This window comes from Hypomesus transpacificus, chromosome 11 (assembly GCF_021917145.1).
Source record: "Hypomesus transpacificus isolate Combined female chromosome 11, fHypTra1, whole genome shotgun sequence".
NCBI lineage: Eukaryota > Metazoa > Chordata > Actinopteri > Osmeriformes > Osmeridae > Hypomesus > Hypomesus transpacificus.
The window spans coordinates 17105012-17124685 of NC_061070.1; the positions used below are offsets into that span (position 1 = coordinate 17105012).

At 48.1% G+C, this 19674-nt stretch overlaps 1 protein-coding gene across 1 annotated transcript; it reads left to right on the forward strand.

The window, feature by feature from the left end:
- Nucleotides 1-338: 338 nt before the first annotated feature.
- On the forward strand, nt 339-19636 carry htra1a (HtrA serine peptidase 1a). The gene is made up of 9 exons (XM_047029866.1): nt 339-1330; nt 9462-9561; nt 9791-9995; nt 16806-17000; nt 17316-17348; nt 17488-17602; nt 17805-17862; nt 17988-18083; nt 18992-19636. Exons 1-9 carry the CDS (start codon nt 871-873, stop codon nt 19158-19160), a joined length of 1431 nt encoding a protein of 476 aa, XP_046885822.1. The 5' UTR covers nt 339-870; the 3' UTR covers nt 19161-19636.
- The last annotated feature ends 38 nt before the right edge of the window (nt 19637-19674 follow it).

The following is a 19674-nucleotide window of genomic DNA, read 5'->3' on the forward strand; positions in this document are numbered from 1 at the left end:
TTCTCTGTGCAGTAGGTGTGAGTTGTTCTGAAGCTAGCTTTGTTTGTGCACATTTGTTCCACAAAAGGGCACAATTCGATTTACAGTAGACCACAAATAAGAAACTAATATTCATTCATTTACTTTGGGTAAATTAAGTTTAATTCCTAACCACATGGTTTATTTACTGGTTGCTTACTGTTTGGTAAGTTTCTAACCACACATTTGGCTTTGGTGTCTTGAACAGAGCAATATATTGCTCTATTACTCAATACAATTAATGAGCTGTATCCATTGTTGGGTTGGCAGGATTGTCTGCACCAAGCGTGACTAAGTCATCAAAGAATCAGCTACAATTCATTTATATAATGCCACGTATACAATACATCAGTACAAGGATTTAGAAGAAAACATTTTACCGTTTAAATCCGAATGTAGGCTTATCTTTTGGATTATTATCGATAATAAGTAGTGGATTATGATAAAACACTATGATTAAATGTTTTAGACAAGCCTACATAGCCTACTATATTATACTATACTGTACGCTGACCAACAAATTGAGTGGAAATAACTACAGCAAAGCTCCCCCTTTTATGGGACGTCACGCACATACACCAATCACAAAGCGTGGTGTTATTGTCTAGAAAGTGTGCCGGGTCATGTGGAATTGAGTAGGCTTTCATGAATGCAGTGCCAGCAAAAAAACGCCAAGTCGCGTATTGGTGCGCAGTGAAAGTTGAGCTTTCCTAAAACCCTCTAGCTGAAGAGACTGCCCTGCCGAAACCACTCAGTCTCCTTATCCCAAATCACTGTAGCCTCCGCGGACTTTTAAAGGACATTTAATTGTTTAGCCAAGAGCTTAACAGTGGTTGTACTTTAGATATCATCATGTTTTGGCCACTATTGTGCGTAAATGTTTTCCTGTTATCCGTCCCTGTACACGCTCAGATCTCTAATAGGTACGCTATTGGCTGTCCCAGTCGCTGTGACAAGTCGATGTGTCCCCGTATGCCAACGGATTGCTCAGCAGGACAAGTTCTCGACCACTGTAACTGCTGCCAGGTGTGTGCGTCCGGGGAAGACGAAGCGTGTGGCGGCAATGGCAAACTCGGCGACCCGGTGTGCGGAGAGGGCTTGGAATGCTCGGTGTCCGGTGGTGTGGCATATTCAGCCACGGTCAGGAGGAGAGGCAAGAGTGGCATTTGTGTCTGCAAAAGTACCGATCCAGTTTGCGGCAGCGACGGGGTGTCCTACCGTAACATCTGCGAGCTCAAACGGGTCAGCAAGCGGGCGCAAAAACTCCAGCAGCCACCTGTTCTGTTTATTCAGCGGGGAGCATGCGGAAAAGGTAACTTGCCTGGTTCTATCGTACCGTCATCCTCTGTGGTCACGTTAGAGACAGTTTTATAGTAACTGACGAATGTTGTTCCAATGACCAATTGTCCGAATTACAATGTGGACTTTGCGTCGCTTACTCATTGCCGTCGATAGTTCCTGTAAGACTGTATAGTGAATGGGGTCAGAAAACATGTGTGGATGCAGCTGCAGTCATGGAGGTAACAGTCGCCTATTCATGGTGCAACAAACAGCAAGTGGCCTTTGACAATAAAACAATGGCATCCATTGAAATCAGTGTCTGTCTGTGTAATGTACCCATGCATACAAATATGCTCACAGATTATTGATAACTCTCCGTAGAGAATGGCTCAGTTCAGCTGAACCCAACTAACTCTGTGTTTTTTCTGTATCAGGCTGTAGAATGAGACTAATCACTAGGTTACAGTCAGCATAACACTTAGAGATTAGCCCTGACATGCCTGCAGTCGTATGCATATTTGATGCTTGATTACTGCAATCACATTCACCACACATTTTCCCTGACGTGTCTGTGTTGAGGAGTGATTGTGAACAGACTCCTGGTACAGCAGACACTGTCAGAGCCTGGCCAGCAGCCTGGACTCCTGCTGTCACAAACCAGCAGGACTTTAGATGAACCACACGGTGTCTTCATCTCCTTCATGTTTTCTCTTGTAAAATTCCTCAATGTCCGATGTTAAGGTTGATGAATAAGATGCTGTTCTGGTCCCATCTAACCACTGAATTCTTAGATAATGGTATCAGAGTGAATACTCTCGATTAAGGGATTTGTTTCTCTAAGTCTGTTACAGTGCTGATGGTTACAGAAGTCTGTTACAGTGCTGATGGTTACAGAAAACTCACAGGTGATGAGAGATCAAAGGAGATCCTGTTCAACTTTGTGTGTGTAGGTGTGTGTGTGTAAGGGTGTATGTGTGGCGAGGGGGACATGAGTGTGTGGGTGTGTGTATTAGTGTGTGTAGGGAGGGGTGTGTGGGGAGGAGTGTGTGTGGGCCCCATCTGTTGAGCACCACACCCCAGCACCTGCAGCTTGATGGACGGAATGCTCCCCTTGGCAATGAACCCCCCCCCCCCCCTCTCTCTCTCTCTCTCTCTCTCTCTCTCTCTCTCTCTCTCTCTCTCTCTCTCTCTCTCTCTCTCTCTCTCTCTCAGTTCTCAGTCACCCTTTCTCTCCCCCCTCTCTCCATCCTTTCCTCTCCTCTCACTCTTTCCACTTCTCTATCTCTCTCTCTTGCCCCCTCTCTCCAACATGAGTAAACACTACTTTTGGCAGCGCTCTGTAGGACTGTCTCCTCGGTGATTGACGGCAGAGATGCAGTCACTCCGCTCTCCTCATCAGCCCCTGTCAGCCGAGCCTCAGATGGGAGAGCAGGACTGTGTGAGCAGGACTGTGTGCCAAGCTACATGAGGTCCCCTCACCAGAGCGAGAGAGCCCCCCCCCCCCCCCCCCCCCCCCTCAGGCAGCGAGTCTGGACCCCGGCTTCTCTCAAAGAAAACACACAAAATTACACTTTGCATGATGTCACTTGCATCTGGTTTCTGAAGTTGTTGATTAGGCAAGTTGTTTAAGTTGGAACAGGATGTAGGTCGAATCCTACTCGTGTGTTTTCTTAAATAACTCACTTTGTCACCGATAGGCATATAAGGACTCCAGAAACAAGTTGAGATTTAGAGGTGTTTTTAAAAGCATAGACTGAGTGAATACATGTGTTGATTTAAGGACTTGGTTTGAATGTAAACCATCACACCTCAACAAATGGCAACACAATGTATGACTATGAGGAGTGATTCTGTGACTTTACATTGGCAACCCCTGACGGTGTTTAGATGGGAAAGTGCAAATCCTGTAACTGTTCCTGGTGTGAGTGCTGATTAGACACATTTCACTCCAGCCATAGTCCCTGCCTCGTCAGTCTTGCCTTTACCGTGAACAGTCCAAACATGTTCCCACATTTCCTCCTCCCCTCGCTTTCCCATCCTCCCCAGATTTCCACCAGGAACACAGAATGGGACAACTGTTTGTCTACATGGGCATCTCTTTCCTTACTTGGCAGAGAGAAAGGGATTCTGGGATGTTTTGCTCGCGGTGTGTCGGAGATTGTGTAAGATCCACAACATCCTCAGCTGTGACCTGACTAAAAGAAAATGAGACGGAGAGAGAGAGAGAGAGAGAGAGACAGATGGAAAGGGAGCAGCCTTGATGTAACCCTAACCCTCTGTAGGAAGGGAAGCTTCCACATAGAGAAACTCATAAAGCAGCCGTGTCAATACAGGCAGGCAGTCTGGGGCTGGTCTAGGACCTGCAGGGTGTGTCAGTGTGTGTGTGTGCTCATGTGCATTACTGTGTGTGTGTGTGTGAGTATGTCAGCAGGGTATGTTATGGGTCGAGGCATGATGCCTTGTGCTTGTGTTTAAAGCAGCTTGTGGTTTCAGTGGGTCCCTTGCTTGTTTCCCATGGCCTGCCTCTCTCCTGCTTCTGCTAGGGCATGCCTTCTCCCTCTCTTCCCAGGGTCAGAGTCATCAAAAGACCATATATCTCAGTTTAACTGTCTGTCAGGCCAAGTTTGTATGTGTCTGTGTGTGAGAGTCAGAGAAAAAACTGAGAGCTTGAGGCTTACTAAAGTATTTTATGTGACTATGCCATACGCTCAACAACTGGCAGTGGTTCAAAAAGACAAGCATCGTCCATGAGATATGACCTGTAGCTTAGTGCTCTCACTACTTTATGAAAGCACCTAGACGTGACACACACCAGCTTTCATGACAGAAATAGCTAACAGTTAATAAAGTAAAATCTTTACAAAGACATTCCAACGATTCTCCATATGCTATGGTTGAGGTAGGTTTTTCCTCTTCTTACGACAGCTGTTTTTGAGTTTGTCAGATGACTTGATTCCACCAGTCTCCCATTGCGGTCCTCACGCCCAGGATTACGTTTGTCATCAGAGAGCAACCTGCCTCGCTCTGGAGACTTCCAGAACCTCAGCCACACCATAACCTGCCTCGCTATGGAGACTTCCAGAACCTCAGCCACACCATAACCTGCTCTGCTCTGGAGACTTCCAGAACCTCAGCCACACCATAACCTGCCTCCCTCTGGAGACTTCCAGAACCTCAGCCACACCATAACCTGCCTCGCTCTGGAGACTTCCAGAACCTCAGCCACACCATAACCTGCCTCGCTCTGGAGACTTCCAGAACCTCAGCCACACCAAAACCTGCTCTGGAGACTTCCAGAACCTCAGCCACACCATAACCTGCCTCGCTCTGGAGACTTCCAGAACCTCAGCCACACCATAACCTGCCTCGCTCTGGAGACTTCCAGAACCTCAGCCACACCATAACCTGCCTCGCTCTGGAGACTTCCAGAACCTCAGCCACACCAAAACCTGCTCTGGAGACTTCCAGAACCTCAGCCACACCATAACCTGCCTCGCTCTGGAGACTTCCAGAACCTCAGCCACACCATAACCTGCTCTGCTCTGGAGACTTCCAGAACCTCAGCCACACCATAACCTGCTCTGGAGACTTCCAGAACCTCAGCCACACCATAACCTGCTCTGGAGACTTCCAGAACCTCAGCCACACCATAACCTGCCTCCCTCTGGAGATTTCCAGAACCTCAGCCACACCATAACCCGCTCTGGAGACTTCCAGAACCTCAGCCACACCATAACCTGCTCTGCTCTGGAGACTTCCAGAACCTCAGCCACACCATAACCTGCCTCCCTCTGAAGACTTCCAGAACCTCAGCCACACCATAACCTGCCTCGTTCTGGAGACTTCCAGAACCTCAGCCACACCATAACCTGCTCTGGAGATTTCCAGAACCTCAGCCACGCCATAACCTGCTCTGCTCTGGAGAATTCCAGAACCTCAGCCACACCGTAACCTGCTCTGCTCTGGAGACTTCCAGAACCTCAGCCACACCATAACCTGCTCTGGAGACTTCCAGAACCTCAGCCACACCGTAACCTGCTCTGCTCAGGAGACTTCCAGAACCTCAGCCACACCGTAACCTGCTCTGCTCAGGAGACTTCCAGAACCTCAGCCACACCGTAACCTGCTCTGCTCTGGAGACTTCCAGAACCTCAGCCAAACCATAACCTGCCTCGCTCTGGAGACTTCCAGAACCTCAGCCACACCATAACCTGCCTCGCTATGGAGACTTCCAGAACCTCAGCCACACCATAACCTGCTCTGCTCTGGGGACTTCCAGAACCTCAGCCACACCATAACCTGCCTCCCTCTGGAGACTTCCAGAACCTCAGCCACACCATAACCTGCCTCGCTCTGGAGACTTCCAGAACCTCAGCCACACCATAACCTGCCTCGTTCTGGAGACTTCCAGAACCTCAGCCACACCATAACCTGCCTCCCTCTGGAGACTTCCAGAACCTCAGCCACACCATAACCTGCCTCGCTCTGGAGACTTCCAGAACCTCAGCCACACCATAACCTGCTCTGCTCTGGAGACTTCCAGAACCTCAGCCACACCATAACCTGCCTCCCTCTGGAGACTTCCAGAACCTCAGCCACACCATAACCTGCCTCGCTCTGGAGATTTCCAGAACCTCAGCCACACCATAACCCGCTCTGGAGACTTCCAGAACCTCAGCCACACCATAACCTGCTCTGCTCTGGAGACTTCCAGAACCTCAGCCACACCATAACCTGCCTCCCTCTGGAGACTTCCAGAACCTCAGCCACACCATAACCTGCCTCGCTCTGGAGACTTCCAGAACCTCAGCCACACCATAACCTGCCTCGCTCTGGAGACTTCCATAACCTCAGTCACACCAAAACCTGCTCTGGAGACTTCCAGAACCTCAGCCACACCATAACCTGCCTCCCTCTGGAGACTTCCAGAACCTCAGCCACACCATAACCTGCCTCGCTCTGGAGACTTCCAGAACCTCAGCCACACCATAACCTGCTCTGCTCTGGAGACTTCCAGAGCCTCAGCCACACCATAACCTGCTCTGGAGACTTCCAGAACCTCAGCCACACCATAACCTACTCTGGAGACTTCCAGAACCTCAGCCACACCATAACCTGCCTCGCTCTGGAGATTTCCAGAACCTCAGCCACACCATAACCCGCTCTGGAGACTTCCAGAACCTCAGCCACACCATAACCTGCTCTGCTCTGGAGACTTCCAGAACCTCAGCCACACCATAACCTGCCTCGCTCTGGAGACTTCCAGAACCTCAGCCATACCATAACCTGCCTCGTTCTGGAGACTTCCAGAACCTCAGCCACACCATAACCTGCTCTGCTCTGGAGATTTCCAGAACCTCAGCCACGCCATAACCTGCTCTGCTCTGGAGAATTCCAGAACCTCAGCCACACCGTAACCTGCTCTGCTCTGGAGACTTCCAGAACCTCAGCCACACCGTAACCTGCTCTGCTCTGCAGACTTCCAGAACCTCAGCCACACCATAACCTGCCTCGCTCTGGAGACTTCCAGAACCTCAGCCACACCATAACCTGCCTCGCTATGGAGACTTCCAGAACCTCAGCCACACCATAACCTGCTCTGCTCTGGAGACTTCCAGAACCTCAGCCACACCATAACCTGCCTCCCTCTGGAGACTTCCAGAACCTCAGCCACACCATAACCTGCCTCGCTCTGGAGACTTCCAGAACCTCAGCCACACCATAACCTGCCTCGTTCTGGAGACTTCCAGAACCTCAGCCACACCATAAACTGCCTCCCTCTGGAGACTTCCAGAACCTCAGCCACACCATAACCTGCTCTGCTCTGGAGATTTCCAGAACCTCAGCCACGCCATAACCTGCTCTGCTCTGGAGAATTCCAGAACCTCAGCCACACCGTAACCTGCTCTGCTCTGGAGACTTCCAGAACCTCAGCCACACCGTAACCTGCTCTGCTCTGCAGACTTCCAGAACCTCAGCCACACCATAACCTGCCTCGCTCTGGAGACTTCCAGAACCTCAGCCACACCATAACCTGCCTCGCTATGGAGACTTCCAGAACCTCAGCCACACCATAACCTGCTCTGCTCTGGAGACTTCCAGAACCTCAGCCACACCATAACCTGCCTCCCTCTGGAGACTTCCAGAACCTCAGCCACACCATAACCTGCCTCGCTCTGGAGACTTCCAGAACCTCAGCCACACCATAACCTGCCTCGTTCTGGAGACTTCCAGAACCTCAGCCACACCATAAACTGCCTCGTTCTGGAGACTTCCAGAACCTCAGCCACACCATAACCTGCCTCGCTCTGGAGACTTCCAGAACCTCAGCCACACCATAACCTGCCTCACTCTGGAGACTTCCAGAACCTCAGCCACACCAAAACCTGCTCTGGAGACTTCCAGAACCTCAGCCACACCATAACCTGCCTCCCTCTGGAGACTTCCAGAACCTCAGCCACACCATAACCTGCCTCGCTCTGGAGACTTCCAGAACCTCAGCCACACCATAACCTGCTCTGCTCTGGAGACTTCCAGAACCTCAGCCACACCGTAACCTGCTCTGCTCTGGAGACTTCCAGAACCTCAGCCACACCATAACCTGCTCTGGAGACTTCCAGAACCTCAGCCACACCATAACCTTCCTCGCTCTGGAGATTTCCAGAACCTCAGCCACACCATAACCCGCTCTGGAGACTTCCAGAACCTCAGCCACACCATAACCTGCTCTGCTCTGGAGACTTCCAGAACCTCAGCCACACCATAACCTGCCTCCCTCTGGAGACTTCCAGAACCTCAGCCACACCATAACCTGCCTCGTTCTGGAGACTTCCAGAACCTCAGCCACACCATAATCTGCTCTGCTCTGGAGAATTCCAGAACCTCAGCCACGCCATAACCTGCTCTGCTCTGGAGAATTCCAGAACCTCAGCCACACCGTAACCTGCTCTGCTCTGGAGACTTCCAGAACCTCAGCCACACCGTAACCTGCTCTGCTCAGGAGACTTCCAGAACCTCAGCCACACCGTAACCTGCTCTGCTCAGGAGACTTCCAGAACCTCAGCCACACCGTAACCTGCTCTGCTCTGGAGACTTCCAGAACCTCAGCTACACCATAACCTGCTCTGGAGACTTCCAGAACCTCAGCCACACCATAACCTGCTCTGGAGACTTCCAGAACCTCAGCCACACCGTAACCTGCTCTGCTCTGGAGTCTTACAAGGACCGAAAGGGTGATCTTCAGTTCCAAGAATTATATTGTACTTCAACTCAACTTTAACTTAATTACACAGAACACGCCAGATTATCCAGCACATCAACCAATATGATGTGCATTATTACATTATGAAATCACACAGGAAACTCATCTTTTTCCCGTTTGAGGGAAATTACCACCTCCTGAGGGCATGGAATACACTGGAATTCCATCTCAGAGTTTTCCGTTTTGGTCCCAAAAAAGCCATGGTTCCGCACTGTGTCATTACTGTATAAAGTGAGCTCAAGTGTACCAAGACATTACACACTCCCACTGACGCGGTTTTGTCGGACCACAAGGAAAACGCTAAATATCTGTCCTTTGCCCCTTAATTTTAGCATCACATTACACAGTAGAAATACCCAACTGTAATTGTTTCTGTTGTCTTGCCTCTTTGGTCTTGAATCCGGTTTTCTGAGTGGAGATGTGCTTTCCTCTGAGGTAGATCGTAAAACGGTCTCTTGTAAATGAGGAAATGGTGAGGTAGCTAAGTGGTAGTCGACGCCACCACATCTTCCAAACACACTGTCCCTCCTCAGGGAAGGAAATATGAAATAGGTGGTTGTTAGGGATGATTGTGTTGTCTTAACTTTAACAAAACAAACACGTCCACAAGAATCTTCTGAGGTAACGAGCAGTAATTCCCGGGTTGGGTTTGAAGGTTTTGTTGCCATCCCAGTATGGGTTAATTACATGGTGAATCCACTTAACCTCTGATGAAGGAAACACAGACACACAGTGTGTAGTCTCTAGACTTTACCTCAAACTCATCTTGTTATCCCTTCAGAGAACAACCAGTTTGGCTTGATCTTTTCTCATTGCCCTGTTGTTACAGTCCCAAAAACATTTTGTAGTGTTTTTTGACAATTGTGGTTGTAACAGTGTTGTTTTGTGTGTGTGTTTTCAGCACAGGACAACCCAAACAGCCTGAGACACAAATACAACTTCATCGCTGATGTTGTGGAGCGCATCGGCCCGGCTGTGGTCCACATTGAACTCTACCGCAAGTAAGAGCTGCACCTGTGTGAGTGTGAGAGAGTGTGTGTGTCTGTGTGTGCATGTTGGAGTATGTTAAGAGACATACCAGGGTTTATTACACAGCCCACCTGCACATGACTCCACCCTTGATGGAAAGAACACTTAACTTTGAAACCTGTTTTAAGGGTTTAAAGTTTCTCTCCTTTTTTACAATGTCTTCCTGCCCTCCCTCCCTCCCTCCCTTCCTCCTCCATCCAGGATGGCGTACTCGAAGAGGGAGGTTGCGGTGGCCAGTGGCTCTGGGTTCGTGGTGTCCGAGGACGGTCAGATTGTCACCAACGCCCACGTCGTGGCCAACAAGCATCGGGTGAAGGTGGAGCTGAAGAATGGGGCCTCATACGACGCCAAAATCAAGGACGTGGACGAGAAGTCTGACATCGCCCTCATCAAGATCGAGACCCCGGTCAGTGGGGTCAAATAATAGGAATACATCATTAAAATAGCTGAGTCTAGAGAATAGAGTAGTTCCAGCTGGAGCCAAAATCCATGCAATATGCTCAGGATCAAGCCAACACATGAGGCAAACAAGTCCTGGGTTCACATCCCTCAAATAAAATACTCTTGTATATTTTAAACTGTGTGTAATATCGTACGGGGCATAAGTAGTAGGTTCGTGGAGTGTGGCTTTTATCACAGCAGTTGCACAGTGCTTCACAGCTTGATCTGAGCTCCAGAGTGTGAGAGTGTGTGGAAATGAAAGAGTTCAAAACATTCAGAGGCAGACAAGAGGCAGACAAGAGAGGCAGACAAGAGGCAAACCAGGTTTTGACTCCAGGGTCCCAGGCCAGAGGCAGTCACTGCCTCTCTTCCAGCCTCAGAGGCAGTCTCAGCCTCTCTCCCAGCCTCAGAGGCAGTCACTGCCTCGCCTCTCTCCCAGACTTCACAGCTTCTACACAACAAGCAACAACCGTAACGCAGAACAATGAAGAAGCAGCAGTATTTGCTGTGCTGTCTGTAACAAAACAGCAGGCATTGTTAGATCATCTGGTAACTTCATGATGAACAGCTCTCGGCTGGTTCATCATGGCCCATGTTTGGCCCAATGGTCGATTAACAACCATCCTTAAAAGATGCATAGAATCATTCCTTACAAGTGGATGAAAAATTGGTGCCATACAGTTTGTTTTCAATTACAGCCGTATTAACTCGTACACGGCAGGATGGATTTATGTACTTCCTCATAGAGATGTGAGATGTGCCTTACAAGTCTCAGGCCTTCCAGTAACCTCCAAACCCACCTCAGATTTGTGTGCAACTCTGTGGGATCCACATCGCCCATTAATCACAGCCAACAGACATATGAAAGAATGTCTGGCAGACAGTCAAAGCCACAGGCTACAAGTGAGATCCAGCCCCGGCACTATAGAAGGACTCGCTGAACCCCCCCTCACCTCCCAACCTCTCCCCCCCTCCCTCTCCCTTTTTCTCTCTGGGCTACTCAGCACAGCTGAAAGGTCACTCAGGACCACGATGGAGGTCACCACAGCCTCCAGGTGAGCAGGGGCACAGGGAAACGTTTAGCGAGACACGGCACCCGGTTGTTTGCCGACGCTAGCTGTGGAAACTCTACCTCCGTTCACATCCCCGACTCCACTGTGAGTTGGCCTCATCACCGAGTCCCACTGTGGACGATATTGAGAACAGCTGTTGGAATCTTTGCACCAGTTTTGCCGGTGTGAGAAAGTGTGTACCCTCGCCCGTTCTGTGCCCGTACGGCTCTCGTTATGACTCCTGTTTGACCAAACACCACAGCTGGCTGGGCAAGGAGCTCAGCTCAGACACAGTGTGTGTGTGTGTGTGTGTGTGTGTGTGTGTGTGTGTGTGTGTGTGTGTTTGTGTGTGTGTGTGTGTGTGTGTGTGTGTGTGTGTTTGAATGCAGTTGTATGTGTGTGCATGTATGTGAGAGAGAAAAGAGTGGGAGGGAGGGAGGGATGAGAAAGAGAGAGAAAGAGAGCAAAGGAGAGACAAATTAGAGTGTAAGGAGACAGAGAGATAATGAGAGGGCTTGGGGAGAGAAAGTTGCCTTTTCTGATTTGAAGTGTGAGGGAAAATACAGTTGTCAAAATCCAGCCCCTCAGGTCTCTCTTTTCTCCCTTTTCTTCTCCTCCTGTACTTGTCTGTCACATCTTGCCACAAGACTTGTATAAAGTAGGTTGCTATTGTCAAACTCAGAGCTTTCAAAAGCTGATAATCGATCGCACATGTTTGTGACTGTGAGCTTTTGAAAGTGGGCTTGTTGGATGAGCTCTCCCCTCTCTCTGCTTCATGAGAAGTTTGGTTTATTGGTGGCTGGGCTGGCCTGGTCTTGGGCTGTGGTGTACCCTCGTCTCTGGGGAAGACATTAGTCTGTCTGCAGCATCTGGAACTTCACAGGAAGAGAGAATGTGGTCAAGGCCTGGAAAATGGATCCATATGTCAGGAAAGCTAACTAAGTGAGCTAATAGGCTAATGAGCTAACTGTGTGATGTGGAGCTGGGAAGATGGAATTCTTCATAACGAAGAACATCTCATTCATGAACGCTATTCTGTAGTTCCTCTCACTTAGCCCCCAACAGCAGGGAAGCATAAATTGTGTTATTACAATGGCCTGGCTGCCAATACAACTCAGGACAACATTTCTAGGTTATTTTCATGGTTTAGTAGGACACCATGTCAGAGCTCTTATGCAGGGTAGCACATGTTACAAGCCATGAGAGGACATTATAGTAGCTAAATACACTTTGAATTCCTCAGTCTCTGGTCGTAACAGATTTCATTCTTCATGGCCATCATGTAGAGGTCTCAGTGGGTCACCAGTTCTAGACTGGTATGCAGTCTCAACGGTCCTTATTCAGGAGCTGTGGAGAACACGCTCTGGTTCTCCTGTCTGTGGAACGCAGCGCCTGGTTCTCCTGTCTGTGGAACTCTCCGCCAGCATCCTTCAGAAGGAAGCAGAGGGAAAATAAATCATGTCCCTCCCTTCCTCCCTCCCCACTTCCCCCCCTCATCTCCCTCTACTTCTCTTTCTCTCTCTCTCCCCTTTCCTCTGTCTCTCTCCCTCCCTCTCTCTCTCTCTCTCTCTCTCTCTCTCTGTCTCTCTCTCTCTCTCTCTTTCTGTCTCTCTCTGTGTTGCGCCCGCCCCTGGTTGGAGGGCGTCAGGGAGGGGGCCAAGGAAAGCTGACTGTCTTGTCCCGGTCCCTCCTCACCATGCCTCAGACTTGATGGTTCATGCTTCTGATGTCAGCCTTGCAGAGAGACAGAGCCAAATAGCTCAGACTCATCCCCCCAAACCTGTGTGGCCCTCAGTTCAAAGGCATGGAGGTTTGTGGTGTCTAGCCACTGGTGAGCTGCCTTACAGACTCATCCACGGTGTCTGTAAACCATGTAACACACACACATACAGAGACACACACACAGACATACATATACAGTACTCACACACACAGCCACACTCAAGAGACACACACATATGCTGTATACACCCACACACACACAGAAACACGTATAGTACACACATGGAACCTATAGACATGTGTTAGCTGTTACTCTGGCCACACCAGCATGTGGCAAATAGTTTTTCCTGCAATGTTGATAGTGATACGGTTGTCCTATATGACCAAATTGTGTTTATATCATCTATAGAACCTGATTACTCATTGGGGTGGCAATCAGTGATATACTTTCCTGTTGTACAGCAACCTAAGTGCTTCACATTTCCGTTCCTGTTAAAAATTCATCTTTCTCCATCCACCAAACCCCATCTAACACACACACCTTCTTACAGTAGACACAGGAGAGACACACATAATCACTCATACACACGCACACATAATAATTGACTGGCTCTTACACACAAACACACCTCAGTTACAGATGAAGAGACTTGTCTGGAAAGGAGAGCATGATGAATGCTGTCTCTTTTATTGCACAACTAATCTAAAACCAGAAGTGTCATTTACAGACACAGCACACTGAAATATCGACTACTGCTATTGCACCTCATACCGAGTTTGTGGCTTTTGCAGGATGTAAATTGATACTTCTGGCTTTGAAGTCTACTTCTGGAAAGTCACGGTTGAAACCAAAGTGACCAGAGCAGTGACTGTAAAAGTGGTCAAAGGTCAAATCACGTAACAAAGAGTTTGTGTGTGAGTGTGTGTGATGAGTGTGTGTGTGTGTTACATTTGAGTGCCCCTGTGCACTTAACTCTTGCCAGCTGTGTTGGTGTAGGTTTCCTGACATCATTTTGTTGGAGTTCAAGTCAAATGAACTCCTGACTCGCGTGAGTATATCCCACCGAAGCCATTATCCTCAGCCTATCACAGCAGGAAGCACGATAGCAACCAGGTTTGCACCTGGGCCCAGAGCTTGTTAAACAGTAGTTAATGTAATAGGTTTTAAACAACACCTAACTACCAGTGCTGTAAGGCTAAACAGAGCCTTGGTTTTCGATGGTAAAAAAAATTGTTTAGATTTTTTTCTCTCTGCACCTCCATCCGCCATCGCCACAAGATACCATCATGCCTCAACATCAGAACCTGTAGAATACAGGCCGTGTAGTCAGGATGTCCCTGCCTTTTGCTCTAGATGTGTCTAATGCTGGGGACACACTATAAGATTTTTTTTTATCTTATAAGATTTTCAAACTGTGAGAGACCACAAACATGAGGACCAAAAATCCCAGATTTAGCCGTTTTGCTCCTGCAGTGTGTGGTCACTCTTAACACACCTCACACCAAGGGAACATCTGATAAAATCTGCGGAACCATCAAGATAATCGGGACATTTGTTACCTAGGATTGTCGGAAGGGCCGAAATTGGCCTGATCATCCTGTGGTGTGTCCCCAGCATTAGTCCCTCCTTCCACCAGGTCTGTCTCTATGTCCCCACATGGCTGCATGCCAATATTATGTTTGTTTTTTTGTTTCAAGTTATCTTGCTTTCTACTCAAATCTGATGGTCTACATATTTCCACCTTATCTACATTGCAAGGCTGCAAAGAGCCGCGCAAACACTGTTTAGTTTATTTAGGGGAACTAGGAATGTGGAAAATATGTAATTTGATAAGACCTCAGTGAAAGGTTGTAATTTCTATATGTTTTTGACTTTATGTATAGAATATATATATTATACGGTCCTAAGCAGTGGTCAATTTGTATTTTTTTTTATAGACTTTATAAACATTGCCTTCCTCTAGCTAGGAGCGTGGGCCTCTTGAATGAGAGGCTCTGTTTCTGGTTGTGGCTGGGGTTGTGGTACAAGTTCAAGGGCACTATAATGTAGGACCTGCCTTCCGAATGGCAGACTGAGTCACTGCCTTGGCTGGTAAGTGATAGCTTGGTCAGTAGTCACACATCACTGGCCCTGACATTCACTGTTTTATTTAAAGCCATTCACACTTTGAGCTTTCCGTCAAACAGCGTCTGTCAGCGAACCTGTGCATTCTCAGAGTGTGAGTGGACTGTACGTGCGAGGAGAGGGTGCTACTGTCATGAGGACAGTTAAATTGTTGTTACTGCTCTCCGCTGGATTGTAGAAAGAACATGACTGCTTCGTCTAGTGTGTGTGTGTGTGTGTGTGTGTTCCACATGCTGTCATCCAACTTTCTGAGCGGTGACCTTTTTAAACGTCGCCGGTCACCGTGGTTATGGTCACACAGTCAGGACGGCGGTCAGTCGTCAATGACCACAGACATACAGTCCTGAGCGTCTCCATGTGTGACTCACACCCACCAGACTTCCTCTCTGGACCACGTGGGTTTGTCTCACTTCCTGTCTCCATCTGTTTCTACGGTTACCTCTCCAGGGGGGTGAAGGTTAGGTCAACTAGATGGGGGTCGAGTGTTTTGGTGGTGGTGACCGAGGAGGGTGGGGGCAGGGAGAAGGGGACTGATGGTGTGTCTGTGAGATGGTACTATTCCTGTGCTCGACCCTCATGGGGGTGGTGTGTGTATGAGTGTGTGTGTGAGTGTGTGTATGAGTGTGTGTATGAGTGTGTGTATGAGTGTGTGTGTGTGTGTTATTCAGAGGGGGGGGATCGGTTAGGTGGGAAGGAGAGGAGGGGGGCGATTTGAAAGGTTACCCATCCTGACTATCTTTGTCGTGTTCTGTTTATAATTACACCTCAAGGATCCTGTTTGCAGGTTTGAAAACAAAGTCAGAGACGCATTTTATATGACGACAAAATAGAATCTAACTGTTCCATGTGTTGTGTACACAGAGCGTTGAAATAGCAGCTATAGGGTGGTCTTTTTGAAAGACCGATGGCGAACTGCAGACATTACTCTTTTTGTTAAAATAAACATAAACACTCAAATCGTACCGAAAAAGTACAAAGTCTGTTCTGAATGGGAACATACTGTACTGTGTGATCTACTGTAGCATGATCATGTTTCACAGCTGAGTACAAACAAGACAAGCTGTATCTAGGTGCATAGTTTGCATACATTTTCTTTGTCTGTGTGTATGTAAGTCTTGCTGGCCAGTGTCAGTTACCTTACAGCCTCCAAACAGACTATTTTTAAACCGTGGGTAAACAAAATGGATACATGCAGCCATGCGGAGAGCCAGGTCTCTCAAGATGGTGCTGGTGTCAGGGCCACAGGCTGCAGTCTGGGCACGCAGACCAACCAAGGTGACGTGACGACGCCGCGCAGGCTAGGACTGATGCCATGAAGAAACGGAAACTGTGGATGGATAAATATATCTTTCCTCTGTCTGTTAAGGCCCTGCAGCCCTGCTTGCTTTCTCTCTCTCTCTCTCTCTCTCTCTCTCTCTCTCTCTCTCTCTCTCTCTCTCTCTCTCTCTCTCTCTCTCTCTCTCTCTCTCTCTCTCTCTCTCTCTCTCTCTCTCTCTCTCTCTCTCTCTCTCTCTCTCTCTCTCTCTCTCTCTCTCTCTCTCTCTCTCTCTCTGTCTCGCTCTCTCTCTCTCTCTCTCTCTCTTTCTCTTTCTGTCCTCTAATGGTAATATTATAGTGATGATTTAGTGGGTTCAGTTAAGGAATGTGTTATTTTAAAGTGATTCATTACTTTCTGACCACTCATAAAATACACAGTACACTGACTGATGCCAGGTAATGTGGGCTCACGGTATTGTGGTTTAAGAAAAACTGCTCGAAATATCAACAGAATGCATCTTGGCCTACAGCATACAATTTTAGATCCATTTAATGATGACCACCGTATGAGTCATGTGTTACGTTTCAATACGTCCCCCTCCATGGTTCTCCCTTCCAGACCAAGCTTCCTGTGCTGCTACTGGGTCGTTCTGCGGACCTGAGGCCAGGGGAGTTTGTGGTAGCGATAGGAAGCCCTTTCTCCCTGCAGAACACTGTTACCACGGGGATAGTCAGCACCACCCAGAGGGGGGGCAAAGAGCTGGGATTACGCAACTCAGACATGGACTACATCCAAACAGACGCCATCATCAACGTGAGTGTGTCCCCGCTGGAGATACACACACACTCGACACACATGCACACGCACGACACACACTCAACACACATGCACACACTCAACACACACACTCAACACACATGCACACACTCAACACACATGCACACGCAAGCACTCACGCATACCCAAGCACAGACACACACACACGCTCAACACACACACTCACACATGCACAAACAGGCACTCATACACACACCCACTCGAGAATGCATTTTGTTCTTGGCACATTCTTACAGACACCTACAGTGTTCCACTGAGCAGAAATGCTCTAATGCCTTTTTGTTTTTGCAGTATGGAAACTCTGGAGGACCTCTGGTGAATCTGGTGAGACTAATTTACCTTTCTACAAGATACCAATAAGACAGTGCTCGCTTGTGAATCCAGTCCAAAGTGTAGTGGGTATGGTATCCTAGAAAGACAGTTTGCATCAAAGTAACGTTTTGTTTGATGGTCAACGCTGTAGGATGGTGAGGTGATTGGCATCAACACACTGAAAGTGACAGCTGGTATATCCTTCGCCATTCCCTCCGACAAGATCCGCCAGTTCCTGGCCGAATCCTACAACAGACAGTCACGTGGTAGGACATTGTTCCTATGGTTACTGAGGTGTTGGAAATCCAAGCTCCACCAAGCATGTTTTTCTTGATGATTCCAAGTAATGATTGATATGGACCGGGCCACATGACCACGAAGATACCTCAGTACACATACACACATTCAAACCCAACTGACAGATTCAAAAGGTGAATGATAAAATGTGTCATGTATGTTTTTCATTAGGAATGACGTCGACTAAAAAGAAATACATTGGTGTGCGGATGATGTCTCTCACGCCAGCGTCAGTTGAATCTTAAGAATTACATGTTTAAAGTCTGAAAATAAAATCTCTACTCATTTAAAAATTTATGAATAACTTTAGCGATATTAATTTTTGTTCTCCCTATCGCCTTCCCGGATCTCCAGGTTGACCAAGGAGCTGAAGGGTCGACATAGAGATTTCCCCGACATCACCTCCGGAGCTTATGTTATGGAGGTGATCTCTAAAACACCAGCTGCAGTGTACGTAAACAACTCCACCACTGTCTACAATTTATGTCCTTGGTTTGGAATTCTACTGTGTATTAGGACAAGTTGTGTTCAGATCTTTCAATGCTCAGAGATATTGCCTTTGGCTCTGTCGACTGTACACATGTTTCACATTTCCAGAAGGCCCTGTACACCCTATGTTCCTCATACAAACTCATGCACACTGACAGGTACACACACACTTCTATCTCCCTCACACACACACACACACACACACACACAAAGGTGCTCACACACACATAATATGCACATACACAAACGGAACCTCACACAACCTTACACAACCTTAAACAACCTCTTAGCAATACATGAACAGGCCTCCCCCAGACATTTCTATTCGAGCCCACCACCCACCTCCTCCACACGCTGTATTCTCAGCAGCAGCCGCGCTTTTAACAGAGGGGTTTTGGGAAGACGCTGAGGTCAGCGATTCCCTTCAAGCCTCAAGCGGTGAGCTTTTGTCTGTGGTTTGGCAAATTTCCCTCGCCCAGCCTTCTGCCCACATAGCCCCCTTTGCACCTCTATTAGACCCAGCGAGCCACATGGTGATGTGGGTGTTAGTGATGTCTGGCTGTGAAAACCTCCAGTTACAGAACACGAACGGAATGTGGAAGTAAGGGGTATGTCGGTTGAGGTGGTCTCTGTTCAGATGTGCGTGCGATTTAGGAGCAGTTGTGATGGAGCTTTGATGTCGTTGCTGGTAAACTACCTCGGTCTTGGTTAAATTTAGACGTAACTCACTTTTTATTTCGAGTGCCTTTGCAATTTTGGTGTGTCTGTCACAATTGTTGTTTATCCACAGATGGCTTAGATAGGGGGTGATTTAGTCTGTTTTGAAACTTCAACATCCTGAGCCCAGTCTGCTTCTCCCTTCCCCTCAGCGGTGGACTGAAGGAGCACGATGTCATCATCTCCATCAACGGCCAGAGGATCGCCTCGGCAACGGACGTCAGCGCTGCCATCAAGAAGGACACCTCACTCCGAGTTGTGGTGCGCCGTGGCAACGAGGACGCCATCCTCACTATCGTTCCCATGGAGATTGACCCCTGACCCCGCCCCTGCACTTTGGGCTGGAGCTCATATTTATCACCAATAGACCTTATATGGGTGCGGGGCTAGTACCACACCCCCTGGAACTAATAGACTGTGACAGCAGACGTCCAGCCAGGTTCAGACTCTTAACTCTAAGCCTTGAAGGGAACAATTGACGCTCTTAGTAGAGTTGTAGTTCCTCATCCATGTGTATTGTACGTTCCTTCTTGTATGCCTTGATTGATGCAGCTACTGTTTACGGTTAACAGAAGGCAGTTGATAAGTTGTGACCCTTTGACTGGTTTTGATGGTTTTGTTTCTAAGACAGACTTATTTGTTCAGGTAGGCCCGTCATGGACATGTTAAACACACTTAAAGAGCTCTGGGAACATCTGATTTGTGTAATTATTGTTTTCTAATTTCCTTTTTTTTTAAGTACTGTAGCTATATGTTTTCTTTGTTTGGACGTACTGAAATTAAAGGGTTTTTATCTATTTGGTGGTGGTTTGTGGTTTTTTGGTGGTGAGTGTGG

Excerpts from the sequence above, each read along its gene's own strand:
- htra1a (XM_047029866.1), top strand. The coding sequence starts at position 871 with ATGTTTTGGCCACTATTGTGCGTAAATGTTTTCCTGTTATCCGTCCCT. Across the intron at positions 1,331-9,461 it reads GCGGGGAGCATGCGGAAAAG|CACAGGACAACCCAAACAGC; the intron begins GTAACTTGCCTG and ends GTGTGTTTTCAG. Across the intron at positions 17,349-17,487 it reads GAGGACCTCTGGTGAATCTG|GATGGTGAGGTGATTGGCAT; the intron begins GTGAGACTAATT and ends TCAACGCTGTAG.